General features: G+C 42.1%; 1 protein-coding gene across 35 annotated transcripts in view; it reads left to right on the top strand.

Moving 5' to 3' along the window:
* Positions 1–4874: 4874 nt before the first annotated feature.
* mbnl1 (muscleblind-like splicing regulator 1) overlaps positions 4875–22865 on the top strand; it is a 43217-nt gene continuing 25226 nt past the window's right edge. For 21 of the 35 annotated variants that reach the window (XM_044219448.1, XM_044219454.1, XM_044219457.1 and 18 more), the window contains exons 1-2: positions 11935–12867; positions 19468–20446. In XM_044219448.1, the coding sequence (XP_044075383.1) occupies positions 20273–20446 (174 nt within the window). In that variant the 5' untranslated portion in view covers positions 11935–12867; positions 19468–20272. Of the gene's footprint in view, positions 5065–5917; positions 6028–6674; positions 6832–7285; positions 7459–11224; positions 11858–11934; positions 12868–18773; positions 19072–19467; positions 20447–22865 lie in introns of those variants that run through there. The other 14 variants (XM_044219451.1, XM_044219458.1, XM_044219468.1 and 11 more) reach the window with 10 other exon arrangements.

The raw sequence follows: 22865 nt of genomic DNA on the forward strand, positions 1-22865 counted from the left end.
GAGTGAAAGATGTATAGTGATGTTAAATTAACTGTTATCTTACTGGGTGGGCACACACAAAGTCATCATTTTCAACTGTAATAACAACAGCATTAATAAAAAATACATTTTAAATTTACTTTTGTTTGCCACAAATCATACCCAAGATCACCAGCAGGTGGCATGTGCTGTGGTGTGAGTTTAACAATATTAGACCGAATGTACTCCAGCATCTTTTAGCACCAAGGTAAACCCAAAGGACAACTGTATAAAGTGGTGCATTTGAAAGCAGAGGTGATTGATTTTTTGCAAGTGATTACAGAAGCAGAATTTAATATGCTGCCTTTGATTTCAGCTCTTTTCATCGCTGCTACTTGCTTTGCAAACATGACACCAGAGGCTTAGGACAAATGCCGCTCCCTTCAGAGTTCTGCACTCATCATTTTAGCCAAGTTGCTGTTGACCTGGCGCCAACACCACAAAACAGGACAAGTAATTTAATTTACCACTGCCGCCGACCTTGAAGCAGGGAATGTAGGCTACCAGAATCCCAATAGGGAGGCTTGAAGAAAATGTCCTGGGAGCTGAGAGAGGGGTCAGGCTGTTGTGCCTGTAGCATCACACACAGTCTCCTCACCTCTACAGGAATACTTTTGTCCTCCAGGTTTGCATAAAGACATTGAAGAGATTTTTCTATTCCTATTTTTAAGGTATTAGGGTACTACCTATGACAGATAATGTGATAATGCTACCAATCAATTGTTTAATTTTAGGTTCACCAACTGTAATTATAGTCAGAGGATCCTGTGTATAACATCATAACCATATAATAATAACATCCTAATGATACAATCATAAAATCTTAAAGTCACAGTCAAGGCTAAGGTTTTAAAGGCCAATTCTGTGCTTGAAATCTGGCCCTTTTCATGTCATAACATCTGAAAAATGACAAATATGCAGTGCTTTTGCTTCCCCAGAAATGTTGCCCTCCTCAAAGTGGAGAAGACTGCAGCTGTTGTCAGGGAGTTAACTCCATCATGGCAACATATGATATGACCAACATTGACCTCATCCTAGTCAAGATGTGCTCCTACGTCAGCCTTATATGTCACAAACAGGGATAAGATTGTGACTCACTGGATATGTCACACTGAAGTCTAGAAAGTGTCACCTCCCCATAAGAGAGGCGCTAAATAAAACGAATAGCATAGGAGGGCAGCAGAAATGTAGGACACATCTGCTTTTATTACGTGTTACATGCCAAGGATGTCTTATGGTACTTATATTAGTCATGTTTACATATCTCAGGAGATATGTGACAAGACGTGAGATTTAATTGCATTGGCATCTCTGCTGATAAGATCACATACCTCAAAAACTGAGCATGTTTCGAAATGCCTTGCAGCAAGTTGAAAATTATGCATTAACTGATATTTCTGAAAATACTTGGTCATTGTGCGTTCATGCAGCCATTTTGTCATTGTGACATGTCACCACAATGACAATGATGATATGACATTAAGAGGTTAGATACATTCTCAAATCCCTTAAGTAAAACAAGTGTTCTGTTATTGGGTAACACATTAGTAATGTCAGACACATTCTTAATCCCATCTCTCATCGCCCAGAGGGAACAAATGTACCAATGTCCTCTTCCAGCCATGTGATGTGACATGATCTGATCGTAATTGCGGCCATAACTCGTGGCCCTATCGAGGTGACATCTTAAATCACCCTGGTGAAAATATCTTGCATCAGAATTCAATATTGGTCGTAAAATCTAAATATAAGGCCCCAGAGACTAAGCTGTTTCACAGAGCGCCGCGATAGCTGTCTGGCAAAAACACACACAGGGTAAGCCTTGCCGCTTACAAGAGAGCTTCTGCTATTGAGATTTTTGGCGTAACTTTTGTAGAAATGTTGTAATAACTTTGAAGAAGCCGTTTGAAAGGACTTTTTGAATCCCGTCCTATGCATCCTTTTCTTCCAGCATGCCAGTGTTTCAAATAGAGACCTGTAGGTCTTTAATGACGTAGCTCATAGCCACAGTCCCATCCAACAGCCTTCATTATGACTCAGTAATCATAGGCTACATTTGTTTTTCTTTTCCTCTCTACTCTATCTATTTTGCTCTTTCTTTTTGTAAACCTATAGGCCTCTGTCTCTCTTCCCCCCTCTGTTTGTCCTCCTCTGAGCAAGACGAATCCAGTAGTGAGCAAGAGCCGCTACCGGAGAAAGTGTTTGTTGACTTTTCGGCACAGACTGGTGCTCTGTAGGGGAGCAGTCTGTTATTTATGGCTCAGGCGTATGTGATTGGTTGAGGAGAGATATAATTATGTCTGGCGCTCAGCTTAGCTAGTTTTAGAATTACAATAGGTGCCATGTTGAGTTCACTGGTTGCTATGTTACTAAGTGGAGGGTCTTGTAGGCTACTGTATAGAAAATGTTTTTGGTATAGACCTATGTTTGGTGGTTGAACCCTTTTTTTCTGTACTTACCCTCAGCCCAATGAGGCATCATTACTTAATACTGGGCAATGGGCATTACTGATATTGTTATATTAGACTAGAAACGGTCTGGGATTTTGTTTATGTTCGAGGATAGGTTCACTATTTTGCACAGAAAGAGGACTGTGAATTTTGTCCCGCCATCACTATTGTTTTAAGACTTGAAAAATTGTGAACCTTCTCATTTAATCTGTTGTTTCTTTTACCCCAAAGAGTGCATCACACACCAGAGTTACAGATTAATTAAATGGCCTGTAAGCTGTAATTTATCACATCTCAAAATGTGTCTATAAATATCGTCTAAAGCACCAACAGTCATCCTTAAAATATTGTCACATTTTCAATATACATAGCAGTATAATTTGACTGATATGTGATCAGTCTCTGTGTATTTGATATTTGACTACATCAATATTACGTAGCCCTATTGCTTCTCATATAAAGAAAAGAGTTCACTGTGGGATTAGATAAAATTAATTGATGAAAATAGTCCCGCTCTTTATATAAAAACAAACAAATGAAGCAGCATAAGACATAATGGAACCCCAGTCCACCGTGTGGATTGTATTGGAATATTTAGCAGAGCAGTTGGGTGACTGATACAGAGGTTTAGAACAACCCACGCAGGTTCCTGATTTGTTGTTTATTATTACTTTACTTCTGTAACACTGGATTACTTTATCTGAATGTACTGGCAAGACAGGTATAACTTAAATACCATCAGAAGACTGTAATTTAATGTTTTATTGATGTCACTTGTCGCTTAATAGCCTGTAGTTATGAAGTTCCTCATCTGATTGCATGCTGGGATGATGACAGTTACTGAGCTCATGGTTCACATAAATTATGTTAGATGGAAGGATTTCCAAGGAGCTGCAAAGGTTTTCAGGGAACTGCACTATATATGGAGGTGAGAAGACTGGAGTCAGATATGGAAGACGCAGGATAAACAACTCTAAACAACCATCTTAATAGTTGGTGAAGGGGGTTGACTTACAGCCAAAAAATGGCAATAATATGCAATTCCTGCAAGGGGAGATTAATTGAATTAATAGTTGTCCATGACACAAGAGGCATGAATAATTCTCTTTATAGAAACAGTTACTAATGGATATTGCCCCAGTAGCCTTTATCTCCTCAATATACAGGATGGTCAGACAGAGACCTTGAATAGACTAATGGGATTATGTCAGTTTGAATCGGTCTTTGCCGGGGTAATTCCACACACTTGCAGTAAAACGGCAGCCATGTATTTGTGTGTTCCCCATAGGAGGTGGGACGTGAAGATGAGACTTCATGTCTCCACCACAGATAATCCTATTGTGTATTCCATACCATGGCTTATGTGATCACTGTCTTCAATAATACATGTGTAGTCATATCAAGTCGAAAACACAAGGATGGGGAGCGAGTAGAGACTCAATGAGTAATCCTCATCTAATCCATTTATTTTAAATACATGGGCTGCCACGGTTAATAAATAGTGACGTGTCTATCGTTTTCATGAGTACCGCTGCGTTGCCCCGTCTCTTGTTACCTTTCAGACTTTTAAGTCTTTAAAGAAAACACACATCAACTCATTGAATTTTATTTTGCTGTTTTAATTTGTTTTTTTTTAGCAAATGATTGCATGTCAAGGTACTTTAATCACTTTACGTGATAAATCTTATTTTTTAGTTACAGGTTTATTTATACCAAACAAGTTGGGAGGAAATTCATTAATTTTTTTAAACTTAAACACTAAAGTAAAATAGTATGTATCTTGTTTTAGTGGAAGTTGAGTGCCTACTCTCTCTCTCTCTCTCTCTCTCTCTCTCTCTCTCTGTCACATGAAAATCAGCCAAATCACGATGGATAAAAAATGCACTTCTAGGCCGGCAGCATCTAGTTTCAGTGCAGACCGGGGTTATTAACTATTACATGACACAGTGTCAGGGCCTGGCTGAGTGGATAGTGTAAGTATAGACTCTCTGATTAGTCCTCTTTTCACACCTAATTACTCGTGTGATGTTATTGCAAGCTGTTGTGGCAGTGGGCAATGTGTCTCAGTCATTTACAGGACAGAGCTATCCATGTATATACTGAAAGCGGTGTAAAAATAATATGATTGTAAAAGCATCCAAACTGGCAGTTTAATAAGCTCAAAGTGTGAGTAAATTAGATAAATAAGAGCTTTGTTACAATATTTACATAGTTCCTACCCTTTCTGACTTTTAGACTTGGATAAGTCTAAAATTAAAATGGTTCTTCCATGTGACAAATTTTGACTGTCACTCTCTCTCTCTCTCTCTCTCTCTCTCTCTCTCTCTCTCTCTCTCTCTCCCTCCCTCCAGCTCCTTAGTGCAGCTAGGTATGCAGTAGTGCCACTTGCAGACTGCAGTGTCCGGAGAGCCCTAAAAAGGGAAGGAGTCTCACTCTGATTCCTGGCAGCTCGTGGAGCAGTGGAGGCTAAATTAGGCCTGGTTTCATTGACTTCCAATCCCCCTAGTCCCAGCCGCCCTGCAGCCCAGATGAGGGGAGGCTGGCTGGTGCTCAGGGCCTCTGATGCTTCCTCAGAGCTTTTCCAGACACTGCCTGGGTAAGTGTCAGATGGAGAGATTATATGTGTAGAAAGCTTGAGATGAGAGGTTTCATCTCTTTTTAATATTCTGAGTAAGTGGAAAAAGAAACATGAATAACATAAGGTTCTGTGATGTTTAGCATTTTAACATCAATAAATCATTACAACATTAACTTTAGTGATAGTATAATTACTGTAAACAAACAACACGATATGCTCTTTTGGTTTTTGCAAAAATTAATCTGCTATATTCCTGTACGGCAGTGGGAACCAACCTTTTTGACCCCTTAAAATGAGGCATCTACTTGTGACCCCACATTACAGGCCTTAATGTGGACACAAGTTATTAGCCGATCAACTAAAGATTGTTTCCTCTGTGGGATTTTGAGAAGCCTGAAAGGGTTTAAAGGTCCAGTGTGTAGGACTTAGTGGCATCTAGCGGTAAAATTGCAGTTTGCAACCATTTGAATATCGCTCTCCTCACCCGCCCTTCCAAGCGTGTAGGAGAAACTACGTTAGCTTGAGAAAATCGCAAAAGGCCTAATTTAGAGCCAGTGTTTGGTTTGTCCCTTCTGGGCTACTGTAGAAACATGGCGGTACAACAAGGCGGCCTGGGAGAGGGGACCTGCTCCCTCTGTAGATATAAACGGCTTATTCTAAGCTAACGAAAACACAACGATTCTTATTTTCAGGTGATTATACACTAATGAAAACATATACACTTATAAATATTCTATTCCATTTCTGCCAAATGTTACACACTGGGCCTTTAAGTATCCATTATTTCACAAGAAAAAAAAGCACAAATTAGAAATTAGAAAAATTAAACAGAATTTTCTGTAACAAATGCTTGGGATTTTCTTTTCTTTAGATCTTTTTAATCATCTTGTGACCCCTCAGATGTATACTGGGACTCCGTCGGGGTTCAGACCCCTAGATTGGGAACCACTTCTTTATGGTACAAAAATAAATTGCTTTATGGTAAGTGTGCTAAACTTTCAGCAAATGAAACATCAACAGATTATTCCCCTCAACTCCACATTCTGCTAGGTGTCAGTTCATTATAACTATATAGGCTTATGTATATAGATATTCAACTTCAAATTTAATTGCGAAATGTTGCTAAATAGTGCAGATGCACTTTTTAAACTACATTTGCATTCTTGTTTTGTGCATAAAAAGTCACCAAAATGCCAGAAATAAGGTCTCTGAAATTTTATCTTGGAAGATCACTACATCTTATACCAGTGTATTGGTATTAGTAGCTTGAAGTATGTAGTGCAATAGCAACATTATGTTTGCAACATGAAGTAACTTGCAGAAATTTTGAAATATGTGGTTCCGTAATCGAAATACACTATAACCCTGCCGTGAGACTGAGGCTGCAACTTGTCTTGACCTTTTTTGTTTATGGTAAATATGCCAAGATTTTATAATTCATAATAATGATATACTACGTTCAACAAACTAAGTGCTTTAACCATCATGTGATGTGTTGCCCTTAACGCGCAACCTGCTCAGTATGTTTTTTTCTGCTGATGAAATGGTTGTCTGCCTCCCACTCTCCTCTGCTCTTTTCCCTTTGCTGTGCTGTGTGATTGACCGTTTCTCTTTCTCTCTGCTGGCAGTTGGAGACAGGTGCTGAGTGCTGCTGAGTGTTGCTGTGTGTGGGCTCCGGGGGCCTGGTTCAACATTCCAGTGATAGTTTGATAGACACAATCCTTGGGGAACAAAGAGGAGGAAGCCAAATGCCCACACCAACCTCACAGAAGAAGAACTGATGGGGTAAGTGAAATCCTGTGACGATGTACCTGCCATGGGAGGATTGTGATAACATACTCCAAGTCCCCTTTCTTTTTTAAGTCCCTCAACAGCAGCCTTTACAACAGCCCACTTCCTGATTTAAAAAGCAGTTTCACTGTTTATCTATCAGGCTGCAAACTGGTTTAATGTCACAGGCACTTCCTCTTTTCACACACTCACAGGCTTTCAAGCATGCATACATGTCTTTGTGCATATATACATTAGACACAAAGCGCGTACACACAGTTGTGAAAATGGAGGAAAGAGGAAGTTATAAAAAGGGGATGCAGAGAGGGGCGGGGAAAATAACAAGGTGACCATATTTGGCATCAGTAGATAATGCAAGCAGAGGATGCAAATGAGATAAGGAGTGGTTGTCATGGAGATGTGTTGTTGTGCACTGATGGTTCGCTGTAAACCTGACCACATTTGTGGTATGGCCGTTGCCAAGCAGAAGGTGCTATTATGAGAGTGAGAGAGATGAGAGTGAGAGAAGTAGAGGAAGAGAGAAATGAAGATGTTCATCCCACAATGCATTGCGTCAGTGTGACCTGTGTTGAAGTGGCTTCGCCTGTCCCAGTGGCACGTCAGCGATAGACAGACTCACAGGTAAGCTCACTGGCTATAAACTCACTATCTGTAGGATTAATGTATGTCGATAACTTTAAAAGACTTTTGGTATTATTCAATGTTTTCTGGTGATTTGTTTCATAATTGTTTAATTGGCAATGATTCTCTCTTTTCAACAAACAAAAGTGTCTCTGATACTTACGAAGACGGAAAGTTCTCAACTGTAGGAAAGCCAACATTTGCAGTATTTTTCTCTTCATACAACTTTGTCTAATGTTTCTCTGTACTGTGAAGGGTTTGTAAGAGGTTTGGGATATAAGGAGATTTTATTTAATATTTGCAACAGTATATGTGCTGGCTACAGTTAGACAGAAAAATTGCTGAAAGCGCAAGTGTAAAGTTGCTTTGCAAAGGGTGTTTCCATTCGTTTTCATTTTATCTCCAAGATAAGCTTCAAGCTTGGATGGTGCGTACAGACACGCACACACAAGAGTGTCAGATGGGGACAAGACAGTGTGCTATTTCCTCTCTCTGTATTTCAAACCTGACAGCTTGAATTGCACCTGCTTCCCCTCACTGCGTCAAAGTGGAAAGAAGTTAAGAGAAAACCACAAAGTATGCAGAAGGGAAACATGACTGCAAATTTATACTAGAAAATGAGTATTTGTCAGCATACATGCATTTACAACTTGTCCCACTTTCATATACATTTTTTGTAATGTGTAGCATATTTATAACATCTTTGTTTATGTGGGGTACTCCTCACATATTTTAAAGTAACACATAACATAAGCAGAAGTTGTTTTAAGTCTAAAAATTACCTCGAAGCAATAGTTTGCTTTCTCGTTCTGCAGCCGCTAAAATAAGTTATAGTAAAACGGCTGACGCTGAATGCAGCTCCCTGCTGTGGGCCTTTCTGCAAGACCGTGTACTGTTATTGCTGTGATGGTCTGTAATGGGAGTGTAATGTGTATTTGTGGCCTTAGTGATAGATGAGCCGTCAGAGTTTGGCACACAAAAAGCTCTGGGACATTTCCTCAGTGGAGTGAGAGTTCACATCAGCCAGCCAGTGTCATTTACAGTGGGCTGGGAAATAGCAGAGCGCTGAGACGATAGGCAAGCTTAAGGTGGAAAGTTGCATTCATCAGGGAGGAGGGAGAGAAAATAAGGGTGGACAAAGGTGAAGGGTTAGGATTTGATGGTTTGACAGAGGCAGAGGGGTCACCCATGCTAGACTGTGTTGGTTTAGGGTTAAGGGTTAGGGATTGATGAAGATTAGAGTGTGAGAATATTCCAAGAAAAACTACTAGTTTACTCTGCTCTTTAGCAATTTAGTACTTCACTTTTATACATTTGTAGGACTTTGTAGGAAAGAAGAAATCAATGCAGCAGAGTATCCTACAATTCCCATAATGCAACTTGATAATGACATTATTAGGGTTACTTTCTCAGACTTGACAAAGCTCCCTCCAGAGCCACAGAAGACATTATACAACTGTTTTCACAGGCCGTGTAGTGCTCCCCATGGCTAGTTCAGTGATCTTGATGTGTAAAATTGGTGGTATTCCCCTTACCACACACACACACACACACACACACACACACACCTCTTCCTGTTTTCAGTTGGTTAACATTAGTATGTGTGTGAAGAGTTTGCTCAACCCCAGTATGTTGATTCCTGTTGCTCTTTGCTCATACTTCTCTACAGCTTCATTGATCTCCTAGAGAGAACAACGGTCAAACCACCCGTTTATCTGTGAGATACAAGACATGTGAAGGAGGAAGTTAACATACTGTATATGGCTGATTTCACTTCAGTTAAAGAAATATAAATTAGAAAAGGTTGTTTTACATTTGATCAGATTACATGCAGAATAAAACTTTTAAAGTATTACTTGTGGAACTGAATGTGCAAACCATCTGGCAACTGCAAAGCATGGCTCTACATTCATACCTCTAACTGGACAAGGGGAATATGGATCTGTGGGTTGTGACAAAGAGACAAGTGGTTGTGGTTGTTTGAGCAGATATTTTAGTCATAAGTGAGAGAAAGTGATGAAAAGACAGAGTCATAGATAACATATGAAGAATAATAATGAATGGGAAATATGGACCAGCACGGCAGAGGAGTAAAATAATGACGCAGAGACAGAAAAGAGCAAAAACACTGGTATGCACTTAACTGCAGTAGAAGAGGGGAAATTCCACGTCAGTGACTGAGTTTTGCAGAGAGCCCAGATCTTTGGAGGCGTAGCTTACGTGTCTCCTATTAAGCCAGAGCAGCATCAATCACCATGTTTCTTCATTATAGGTCAAGGAAAAGTCCATTTGGAGGTTAGGATGACCTGCTGCTTCCATTGATCAGCAGTCAAATAGATTGCTCTATCAATTTAAAAGACATACTGTGTGTGTTCTAGCAGGGCTGTTTCCATGGTTGGAAATAGATCTCCAACCATCACTAATGAATGATGGTTAGAAAAAGATCAAGACATGCACTTTGCTGTTGTAGCTAACAATGGTACTGTCTATCAAAACATGATAATCTCAGAAAACTAGTATTATGACATATTCCTTTTGTCTGAAGTATGCAACACGTTTTTTGTTATCTCTGAGTACACAGGCACATTGCACCAGAATATTGGTTTGGTAAAGGGTTAGCACTGCAGCTGGTGCTCTACCGCAGATTGTCACCTGGGGTTTAAGGGCCTGCTGTGTAAATTAGAGATGACTTATCACCAGCTTTGTATTAAACAGATCTGTCCAGCAGTAGAAACTGGTCCAGAGAGAGAAGGAAGGGGTGGAACAGAAAGACAGGCGTGACAGTTTTACGTATGGGGAGGCACTGGGATCTTTTTTTATTTGCATATACATGTACAATACTGTGTCATATTGTCTATGACTCACTTTGTTTGAAGTGAGTCATAGACAATATGCAGAAAACTTGGATTCAGCACAAAGCTCAAAAGATTCCTGCAGATGCCAATGCCACTATCTCCATGGCTACCGGATATTGCAGCATCAGGTCCAAATCAAATTCTTGGAGGCTCCTTTTGCCTCTCTGGCTTTCACCTGGATGCACGGGTTGTGGTGGCAGAAGCCTTGAGTCAACAACAATACAGGAGAGTTGGCAGCAGCAGTTACTTCATTGTTTTGTCTTTTTACAATATGCTACTGACCTGCAGCATATTATGATTTTGAATAATAATTTCCAGAGTATTTCAACTCTCTGTGTTACTCTGAATGTATAATCACTTACTAGTGTAGTCCAGTTTGATTTAGTGCAGTTCAATGTGTCCTGCTTTTATAGTGCAAAAGCTGTGAGTGTGAGGCTGAGCTGAGGTGTCTGGGGGTGTCATGCCACAGCAAAAAGGCAGTATGAAAGAGAGAGAGGGGATCCAGACACAAGCCAGACATAATCTGTCGCAAACCCCCTCTAAATTTCTTTCCATAATTCTTTCCTCCACACCCCTTAATCTATTCATTCTTTCCAACTGCTGTTTTCTCCTTATTCATCCTTACCTCATTAAATCCCTTGTTTCACTTTTCTTTCTTCTCTGGTTGTATTTAATATCATGATCCTAGCTTTTATTTCTAATGCTCTTCGTCACTCTACATGGCTTTTCTTTGCTTCTATGTTTATCCTGTTACTAATTTCCCTTCCTTTCTCCCTCTTTATCTTCTTGCTGTGTTTTTCCAATGTTTCCTTCCTCCCTCCCTCCTCCCTCTCTCCTTCCTCAGCCTCTCTGGATAGGCAAGGGCAGTGTTGCTGTAACTGAACCAGCACTTCCTGGTGTTATTTTAGGGGGGCGTGGCCAGCCTTCAGCAAGGAGGAGAGGGAAGGAGAGGGGACTGCAGGATCTGTATGCCCAGTTCAGTCAGGGCTCCCTCCTCCTCTTCTTCCTCCTCCTCCTTCTCCTCCACCACAGCTGTTGCTACTGCCACCCAGCGAGCACCACTTTCCTTGGGCAGCAGACAGACGATCCAGAGGCTGAGGAGTCAGTAGAGACACAGCCCAGCCCGTCTCAGCACGGCCCAGCTCAGCCACTTCAAGAGACAGGGGAGGGGAGACACTAGCGCACACAGCCAACGCTGCACCGCACGCACGCACGCACGCACACACACACACACACACACACACACACACACACACACACGGACAAACACTCCTCCTCTCTCTCTCTCCCTCTCTCTCTCACTCTGGTGCTCGGCTCCGCACAGCTCCTCCACTTATTCGCTGCTGATTCACTCGCTCACTCGCTTGCCTCTCTTCTGCCAGTCGCTCTGCCTTGCTGCGCTCTGCCTGCCTGCCCGAGAATGGTCCACCCGGTGCCTGGGGGTCTGCTGTCGCGGCCTGTCTGAACACACGCATAAACACAGAGTCAATCGACAGGCGGAAGCGCACACACACACACACACAAACTGGAGAGCAATGTGAGAGGTAAGAGCTTGGTTCATAGCCCTCCTCCCTGTCTCATTGGTTTATCTAGATCTTTCCTCCTGTGTGTGCTGCAGTCTTTACTTTCCAAAGTAAGCGCCTGTCCATTGGAGCATAGGTAGAGATATGGAGATTGTTTGCTTTAGTGTCTGCTGTGTCTGTGTGTGTGTGTGTGTGTGTGTGTGTGTGTGTGTGTGTGTGTGTGTTCAGTATGTGGGCCATAGGGCTAACATCTATTTGTTACGGCTTATTTTATAGAAATAAGCACTCGCGCACACTCACACACATACACATACACACAGATATGCACACAGTAAGACACATTCTTGGCTCAAAGCAGACAATCACACAATAGCTACTTCCTGAGGGTAGCGCTAGTTAGCAAGAAAATGTACTGGTGTGTGTGTGTGTATGTGTGTGTGTGTGTGTGTGTGTGTGTTTGAAGGGCCGTGGTTGTTCCAGGAAGCAGTGAAGAGGATCAATAGATCGCCCACTCAGCTTTCATTCCCTCCGTCTGACTCAACATTGGACATGTTGGGAGTTATCCTGCAGGGCTTGGTTAACAAGGAGAAAATTTTGATTCTCTTTTACCTCTTCCCTCGCTTGCTGCGTCAGCCTTAAGGGGGAAGCATGGTTTTGCATGTGTGTTTCTATGTGTGTGTTTGTGCTGTATAAGGCAAACTCCCGCCCCACTGCATGTAAATTATGTGTGACATGTGAAGCTGCTGCTACCTTATATGGTGAGCACAGTATTTCAGTACAGTTGGGTCTTGCCAAGCATTCCGGGTCGCGGGAGGAGAGAGTGTGTGAGAGGGTGACTCTGTCTGTGGGAGTGTGTGCGTTAGTATGTGTGTGGCTGAGTGTTTTCATGCGTCTGACAGAGGGGGAGTAACTGAGAGAGAGGAAGAAAGTTGAAGAGAGAAGGAAAGGGGGCAAGAACGAGAGAGAGACAGGGAGAAGGAGACCCAGTAAATGGAGGGATTTTACTTGTCGATGTTTAAACTGGAGTGAAAGTAAGTAGTTTCGTACTTTGTTAAAGCTTTCGGAGATAACGTGAGATTGCCCTGTAATGTTTTTCTTTCTTTCAGGAGTTAAGTTTGTCTGTGTGGATCATGTTAAGATAAAAAGACTGAAAGTGTTTTCTTAACATGCAATAATATCTGGCTGTTTGTCAAATTCCAGTACAATAATTTGAAAGTTTTTTGCAGGTGTATATTCTTTCTTAGAGTCCAAAAACAGTTTGAATAACAGCAGGATATGATTCTGATAAAATACATATGGTATGTCAAAGCCAGAGGATCTTCAGAGCTTTAAACTCTAGCCTTCCTTCCCTCCTCTACCTTCTTTGTCCCTCTCCTCACCACCTCTACAACCCCGCCTCTCTGGGTTTCCTCTTTCTTGGTGGTGTGTCCGTGGTTGGGGCGATGATGAGGAATGTTGTTGTTGTGACTTAGAGGGATTCAGGGTGGCTCAGACAGTAGCACACACACACACAAGTATGTACACACATGCAAGCATGCACAACACAGACAGATGTGTGGCAGATTGCATTGTTGAGACTTTGTAAAATCCCCATGGTAGATCTGCTACAGGTAGTCGATTTCTACCTTGCAGAAGCCTGAGGAACGTGCTGTTGTTGTCACTGTGAATATCGTGGCTAATAACGTCAAAGATAATATTGCTCTCTCTGTGTATTGTTGTATATGTGTGTGTGTGAACTCGGGTGCAAATTGCTCTGCATTAATGTGTATTTCCTATGATCTACGATCTACCCTACAGACAGGATTATGTGCATGGCTGAATTTGCGCTGATAGGTTAAGCCTTTATGTATGTCCCTACTGTGTTATGACGACATTTCAGCCCCTCTGTGCAACAGTTTGATACAGCTTTGGCAGAGTAAGACACTTTCCACTTAACGAAATTCCAAGCTAAGTTAAAATGAATTGACTTCAACCACTATCGGCGACACAGTTGAGTCTTTAACCAGCCCCAATATTTACCTATTTCTATTCTTTTCAGGTAGCCAGTAATACTTGTTTATCAGCTATTGCAGTAAAGAGGAAACAAATCCAGTGTCTACCTGTATCTGAACTACACAAAAGTGCTAATAAGTAAGACGAGCAACACGTTGAAGCTGCTGTTCGTGGAGTCAGTAATAAGTGTCTAGTTATTACTTTGTTGTTCTGTCCAGAGGTACACGTGTCAACACAAGTCTGTCTGTTTTCTTCACCCCAGTTGCATCAGCTCCTGCTTACAGTCTTGACATCTTAAACCTCTCCATCTCTGAAGCAGAGACAGATGGCTGTAACATTTAATAACACACTCCTGCCCCAATAGTCTGATTCTCTCACTCACAGTCTCTTTCTAGCTACCTCGCTACCTAGCCTTTGCTGTTTCTGTGACTGCACTGGGTCTGTTTCCCTCAGTATATTAGAAGCAGGCCCCAACACAAGACAGTGGATGTGGGTACATTAGTATGGCCTGTCCTCCATGAAAATGATTTACCAAATGGAAATTACACAGGTAACTCGTGCAGAAGATAAAATTGGTCACTGCCGAAGTATGTTTGCATGTAATATACTGATAAAGAAGCTGAACGTGTTTGTGTGTGCCTTGTGGTGATGGCATTACGATTAGACACAGTGGTGTACGCTCAGGAATGAAAAAGATGCTGTTCTATATGTATGTAAATGTATATGATAGATAGATATGGATATGGATTCAAAAAGGAAATGACTAAGTGTGGTTTGAAACTGACAGTTTGTGCTACTCTTCAGCAAATTTTAATAACACAAAACTGCTGCTCATTGGCCTACTGTATATATTTATGTCTGTATGTTTTCTTTTTTTGTCCTAGGGATAACAACTAGGTTAAGCAGTACCTGTATAGTTACAGATGGGTGCAAATAAAAGGGGAAAAAACTACTTAGTAAGGTGTTTTACACATCTCTAAACTCTACTGGGGGGATGAACACCACCAAAGATATTCTGGTGACTTCTAAGGTCATACCATATGATTCACATCATGTTAATGATCATCAAACCATTCAGCCTTTGCATGTGCTGCATTTCTCCTCTCATTTATTATTATTTATTCATGTTTTTCTTAAATTTGTCACCTGTCTGTATATGTGGAAACCAGCCTGACTATGTTTCACCACATTGACACAGGCAACATAAATGTGAGCCAATGAGCCACTCATTAAACCATAAGGCCAGCCATTATCCTCACTGTCCGTTGACTTCACCACATCCTTACACACACACACACAAAGACGCAGTGTTGCACACAGTCAGATATTCACCACAGCTTAAGAATAATCTGTGTCAGGACACATAGAGGTTTGTGTGTTTGTACAGGTTTGCATTTGTGTGTCCTGTCAGTGTGTGTGTGTGTTTGTGTGTTTGTGTGTGTGTGTGTGTGTGTGTGTGTGTGTGTGTGTGTGTGTGTGTGTGTGTGTGTGTGTGCATAGCTCTGTCCATGTATGCTAAACAAGAGATCTAATTGTCTCCAGAGGTTTGCTCTCGGAGGAATCAATAGGTAGGCATTGTTTGTTGTGCGTTCCTAGCCTAAGACTCACTTTCAGAACCATGTTATTTAATCCGATGACAAATGAGCCAGTTAAACTAATAGTTGAGAGGAGATGATGACTTCATGCTGATGACGAAAAGGAGGTCGATAACAATACCAACCATGGTGGTTCTTAAATTAGCAATAAATGACAGATATTTTATTACACCCTGTGGGGCATGGCTGTCCATGTGAGCTCTTTTCATCAATAACCTCGACTCATAACAAACCAAACTTAAATAAATAGTATATTCATCATTTCTTTTTAATGCAATGTACTGTTGCCCTAGCCCTTAAACTCATTTTATGAAGAGTGCGATCGCTCGACCTACATGAAAGGTCCCATCGTCAAAAGAAATGCAGTTTACTCAGGGATGTATGTGGTGTAGAAGGGCTATGGTGGATAGCAGCCTTCAGCCTCTCAGTATGTGTGTGTCAGTACGAAAAAGATCAAGAGCCAGTGAGGAGAGCATGCTCACGTGCCCATATATGCACTAGTGTGTATGTGTGTACGTAAAGGTCAGTGAGGGCAATATTGACATGCTGTATTCTGAGCACATGGCGCCGAGAGAGACAGCGAGGCCTGGGGTGTTGCATTTCCTCCAGCGTCCTCCACTGTGATGACCTGTCTCAGCACACTGTCACCCTGATTCCACCTCTGTCAATATGCTGAAACCACTCCTTTTACTAAACAGCAGCAAACCAAAAGAGACGAACGCCTCTTTCTCTGCAGTCAAAGCTCGAAATAGGAGCTCCTGCTAGAAGCTATGGTTTGTTATTTAGGTTGCCATAGCAGATGTTGCAATATAACAAGTAGCATATCTGTATTTTGCTTCAGCTTAATCTCCACTCATACTGCACCAGTTAACCCCAGTGTATTATATTTCATGCACTTATGCAGAATACAGCCTCCAGTAACTCATGACCTATGGTGTTAAGCTATGCTAAAGTAGACTAATAATGTGCCACTCAGTCATTTATCAGGACGTCTTACCATAACTGTGAACCACACCCTTCTTGTTGTCTCTAGCAGTTAGTCACAATGACAACTTCAGTACTAGCCCAGATTAGCAATAAGCATGTTGCTTTGATTGCTCTACCTTTTCAATCAGTTAAGACATGCCTGACTAACAAAACAGCTCTCTCTGTTCAAGACAACTTCATAAGCGCCATCCATCACAGTCCACCATGCAAATCACTGGCAGGTTTTATGCATAGTTTGCGCTTTCAGCGGAGATGAAGAGTGGATTTCGACAGCCTCTTCGACTCGTTGAGAACAGATTTGTTTTGTGACTCATAACCAAGAGAAAGTAAAAGATGGGCAGGCTTGCTTTTCATGTCAGAAACTGTTTGTGCCGTTGAGGCATATGCTGGTGTCACATGACCATGAGCTGATGGTGATGTGCTGATATTGAAGACACACTTCCTCTTCTTGCAGCCACGTAATGTTTCTACCACGTGTCCTAAAGGGTGATAGGAAGCACACAGTCTCTCTCACTCACTCGCTCTCTCGCCATCTTCCCTTCCTCCAGTGAGATTGACCTTGCACCAGCTTACAAGACCTTGGAGTCTGAGGGAGTGCTGCTGAGGATGCTGGAAGAGAACGCAGGCCAGACAGTCACATTAAGGGCACAAAGGCAGAGGCATGGGTGGAGTTGGGGAGGGTGGAAAGAGCAGGAAGACCAAAGTAGAGTAGGATCCACTGGTTAAAACAGCATAAATTGTGTGGTTAGAACATGGTTAGAGCATATTAAACATTGTCATCTATTTGAAATGGATGCCTAGGAGACAAAGAGCACCAACAGTTAAAGTGGAATTAGATAGAGGGAGTGGCATACTGACAAGAAAGACCATAGAAATGAAGAAATCAATAGGGTAAGGACGGCCACGTCCAGACATGATGGATCATAATGAGCGCTCATTATCACTCTGGCACTGTCTTACACCATACTACATCGTCTCTCTCTCAGAGATATGTGCTCGTCTGAGTCTAATAGAAACCATAGAAACAGATTAGGCAGCCAGACAGAAGCAGGGGGCTTTTCATGCATCAAGTCATCACATTCTCTCATTTGATTAAGGCGTCTTCAGTTTCAAAATATGTGTAATAGGTGTCTCTATTCCACCTCCTTAGTTCATGTCCAGCTGTGGCTTGAGTTCAGTCTGATGAGTTCAGAGATGATCCTCGCTCACCTGAACTCCACTTAGTACAAAGTATATTTGGGTAGTAAAAGGGTGTTGACATCAGCCCTATCAGACTGAGCTGTAGCAATAAATACATGTAACATCAACATTATATGATATTAAAAACACTGGTCCTAGGGCATACAGGGTTACACAGAAAGATTAGACTTGGCTGACATTTTCACATGCATGCGAATAGAAACTTGCCCTTAGTAATATAAACAAAAAAAAATGGCATGGCGTATGTTGGACCAGTTTCATTCCAAAACAAGACATTTAATCCAGTCGCTCTTAGTCAAAATGTTTTTTGGCATGAAAATACTATAAACCTGACAAAGAAATATTACTGTTTCTCAATAAAAAGCAGCATTTAATAATTTGAAAATATTGAGCAAGTGAGGTGATCTTTTTTGTTTGTATTTTATTGAAAAGTTTATTTATTTTAGTCTCCCCTCTAAAGTGCCTAATATGGAGATAATGAACTGTGTTCGTGTCCGTTTGTGTACATGTTTATGTGTATTGTAGGGGGTTGGGCAGTTGTAGTCTTTGTGTATTATGTTTGCACTCCGAAGGTCATTTCTAGCTGTAATGCTACTTTTGCTATCGTAGGGGTCATCCAAGGTGAAACTAAGCAGTTCCCTCCTTCACTGTAACACATATCCATATCGCTGGGTCATCATGTGCAGCTGCAGGGCTCTGATATAGCGTGTTGCTGTAAAGTTTGCAGCGGTTCGTAGCATTGCTGAAGGTGCACATGCTGTTCTGGTAAAAGCGATTTCTCTACACAGGGTGTGGTGAGTTACCCTGCCTGTGCGATAAGAGCAGAATGGGCCCCCGGTAGCCCAGTCATTCAAATTCCCTGAGCAAACCCCTGTACAATGGATTCACCAAAAATAGAAACCACCGGCAACATTACAAAACTCTGAGCAAAAAACACTCCGCAACCCATGATCTCTTCTGCATGTGATAAATGGGGAATTTGGTTTATGAGTGAAATAATAAACATGGTTTTATCTCAAGTTCACATCTGAGTGAGATCATTGCTGGTACTTTTTATCTAGAAATGCTTGAAGTCATGGAGAATAATATTATCTAGGATCTTCCATGAAAGGATGTTTGTTTGAAAGAAATTCATCATCTGTTCGCGAGAAATCAAGTAGCCATAGAAATAGTGAGCAGAGCGATTAGTTCAGCCTGTCTCTCTCTTTCTCTCTCCCTCTAGCAGCAGGCAGGTCAGCCTCCTCTTTGCTCCTCCCCCTGCTCTCACCTGGCGCTCAGCCCAGAATGTTGCTGCAACTCTGCTAGTTCTCATTGGTCCCCACTCTCACACCGCTTCGCAAGAAGGGAAATGACTAACCTCTTCTCCCTCATGCCCTGCCTCGACTTCCCCTCTGCTTTCACTCTCTGCCTTTCTTTCACCTCTAAACACATTTGCAATGGCTGGCTTTGCTGTACTCAACTGTAAGTGATACAGGATTTGTTCTGATTTTCCTGCGTCGACCAGAAGAGGTGGAAAGTTGTGAATGGCTGCTTTGTGCATTTATCTGTGTGTCATTGTGTGTGTGTGTTTGTGTGTGGCGTGGCAAGATGAGTGTGTGTGCGTACCATGTGTGTTTAGAGTGCAGGGCGGCTGAAAGTTTTATTTGTTTTAGCTGACAGCCCTGCATTTCTGACATTTTTACATATTCTTCATTCCCACAGCTGCATAGCTTAGCAGTAGCATGACTAAAAAATACTCCAGGTCAGAACCTCCTATGAAAGATAAACGGAAGAGAAAATAAACCTGAAAGTTTTCTTTGGATGTGTGTCATTGGACTAATCTTTCCCTCCTTTTTATCTCTCTCTCTCTCTCCCCAGAGGAAGTGCCTTCCCTGATGTCTGCTGCAGCTTTGACCTGCTTCTACAGCTAAAGCTCCACCCTCCCCCCCGCCTCGCTCGCTTGCTGCCACACTAACACGAGTACAAGGACAGCGACCACACCCTCCTCGCAGCCTACGCTCCGACCTGCTCGTCCATCCACCACCATCACCATCCACTCCTCGCAGCAGGGCTCCAGCCTCAGCTCTCCTCACCAGACAGCCCCGCTGCATTACCAGCCTTACCACAGCAGCCCGACACACCACCAGGCCCACGCAGCATCTCACCCACCTTGCCTTTAACCTTCGCCTTCGACCCTCTAAGCCTCCACTCGGTCCTCAGTGTCCTTAACCTTCCTGTAGCAGGTGACACCCAGACTATCACCTTTGTTGCCTGCATCACCGCACCTAACCAGAGGGCTCTGGGTTTGCTCTGTTCGCCTGTTTGCCTCCTTGGCTTGTGAATGTTGAGACCGTTCAGCAAGCAGCAGTGAGAGAGAAAAGTCAAGTTAACTGATAGGCTAAGTCGTCTCCTGGATATAAACTCTGTGGTTGATTGATCAGGAAAATTATCCAATAACATTCACAACGTAACGTCGTCCTGCAACATTTCACTTTGGATCCCTCTCAATCAATAGGAACTTTATTTTGAATGTTTCATTTCAACTATACATACACGTATCACAGACTTTAACAACAAATAAACAAAGAAAAAAGACCTTAAAGTTGTGGATTAAAACACTAGAGGTACTTTATTCACGCTTGAACCGATTTCAGCTAGGAATACCTTTTGCCAGCGTGTCGCCATGGCGATGAACATGGCACATATCCGTGACACAAAGTGGCTGACACTTGAGGTATGTAGGGAGTTCCAAAGGGGCACGTGCTCACGCTCCGACCAGGAGTGCAAGTTCGCTCATCCGGCCAAGAGCTGTCAGGTGGACAACGGACGGGTCATCGCTTGCTTCGACTCACTCAAGGTAAGAAAGGAGAGATAGTGAACAGGAAGTCTGGAGGTCAGATCTCAGACAGATGGATAGGCCACAGATAAGAGACTGAGCACTTTCAGTCTGTCAGTCTGACAGTTCAAGCAGTTTGAGGGAATATATGGAGTTACAAACTGGAAATAGCAGTTGTCTACAGTCTGCATCATGCTAGAGTGCACCATCTGGCCACGACATGTGCTCTCCTTGGTCCCACCTATTTCTGGTCAGGTGACTGCAACATGTGATCAAGGGCACGGGGGGGGGTTCAACTTTTTAGTGTTTAGGAAGCAGAAGTCAGGCATTTGTAACACTGCACTGTGGAATTTTATAGGAATTTTATTGCCTGTATTTCAAACAGCAGTCATTTAGGAGTCAGTCGCATTTCCGACTGATTACACTGTACATAAACATGGTTGTATGAATTTACCATGTCAGCACAGTCCCTCTGGAACTGATAAACTGCTGTGTGCCAAATTTTGAAAACACAGATGAATTGCCTGTCACATGTACAGACTCATATGGCCCTGAGCACAACACGTTTCAACAGCTAGAGAGGAACGAGGCAACAGCGTCATCATGTAGATCTTACTCAGTCAAACCACTTCCTGTGCAGAGGCCTAGGGGCAGTTAGATGGGGTTTGTGTGTGTGTGTGTGTGTGTGTGTGGTTGTTTTAGAGCAAAGTTGGGGGCAGATTTGGGGCAATGTATGCATAATTTTCCATTTTTAGGCAGCAGCAGAAAAGCAAACACCTCTCTTTCGTTCTCTCTTTCTCTTTCACAATCTGTCTTTTTATCGGAGCACAAGATCTCTTGGGTGGACCTCAACCCAAACTTTCCAGCATTGACACACACCCACACAGGTTTGGCTGTGTGTGTGTGTGTGTGTGTTTTACTTCTGTTTGTATTCTGCCCCTGAACATCGGTGACTCGTGGTCATTGGCGGTGTGTGAGCAGGGCAGGGTTAGGATGAGGACAGCGAGTGTGAGTCGACTCATAGAACAGTGTTTATAGCCAGATGTGGACAGAGGAACATTGTCAAGCCTAAGCTGAACTCTTCCCAAGTTTCCTCTCAATGCGCTAACTCCTGCGCGTGTGTGTGTAACTAAATTAAATCCTTCTTGTTTATTATTATCTTGAGTCCTATTTTCATAGTTTTGGCCATCATTCCTATTGGTGGAGAATGCCACCATCATTCTCCCCAACCTCCTGAGATCTTCTAGTTTAATTGAAAGATCTGGGAATATGGCAACTTTGCTAAAAATGAGTCAAAGGGGGCAAGAACCACAAGCAGCCACACGATCATACAGGTTTTAAACAAACCCCCAGGTTAACCAAACTTATTGGGAAGAGAAAACAAAGAGCAGTAAAATTATTACCCAAACGTTCTGTTGTAAACACCCATCACAGTTTACAAACCCACTTACCGGTTCAAGTTTGATGTATCATACCTACCATAGTTGTGTGGAATGAGTGATTATGTGCTCATTTGCAGTTTAACCTCCTCATAAAGATGTAGATAATATGGCTAAACTGTTGTCTTGTTTACAACCTGTGTTCTGACCTGAATGCTCATTTATTTCCCTGTCAGATTTTGTGATGTTGCCGTGTTCCCTGATCTCAGAAATTAATTGGGTGTGTAAAATGTTATAATAACCAACAGAAATGGTGGCCACTACTATAAATAATAAGCTGTAAGAAACTGATCTCCCAGCAGCTATGTAATTGCTACAAAATCATGAAACACAAATGTTTTCCTGACTATCTGGATGGCATGGACCCCTCAGTTCAATACAGTGACCACATGTAGACATTCGCCGACAACACAGTGGAACTTTTATCTACAGGTGGAAGGATCTTGATCTGTGAACATAGGTTTAAATTGTCATTCGCGCTAAAGTAAATGTCAGCCAATGGAAAGGAGTAGCTGGCATATATATGGAGGCTTTTTGAAGGAACAAAGGGGCCCATTTTAGTAGTTTGGACTCATTTTCCACTAGGACCTGTGTATTAATGGAGATGGATGATACTTTTTTTAACTCTTTGCCCCATTATTTCCACTGGTAATAAAAAAAAGAGCAGGTCTCTAAAAACCCACAGTGGAAACAGCAGGAGAAAGCAAGAGAGAGAGAGAGCAGCAGAGGATTGAGGAAATCAGAAGCGAAAGCTGTTGATTTGTTAGTTACATGTATACACCCGAAGATAAGACCTAAAATACAAACATATAAGCACAGACACATTCGCCACATTGTTGAGGTTTTCCTCTTACCTAGACCCAGAAACCCACACACTGAAAAAGCACATGTCCTACTTCACTTTCACACAGGTTGAATGATTGAAATAGGAAAAATTCTCAATTTAGTTGTGTTACATGAAGCCATATCTCTCCCCATTACTAGTCTTGCACCCCTTACAC

Source organism: Siniperca chuatsi, linkage group LG13, assembly GCF_020085105.1.
Source record: "Siniperca chuatsi isolate FFG_IHB_CAS linkage group LG13, ASM2008510v1, whole genome shotgun sequence".
Lineage (NCBI taxonomy): Eukaryota > Metazoa > Chordata > Actinopteri > Centrarchiformes > Sinipercidae > Siniperca > Siniperca chuatsi.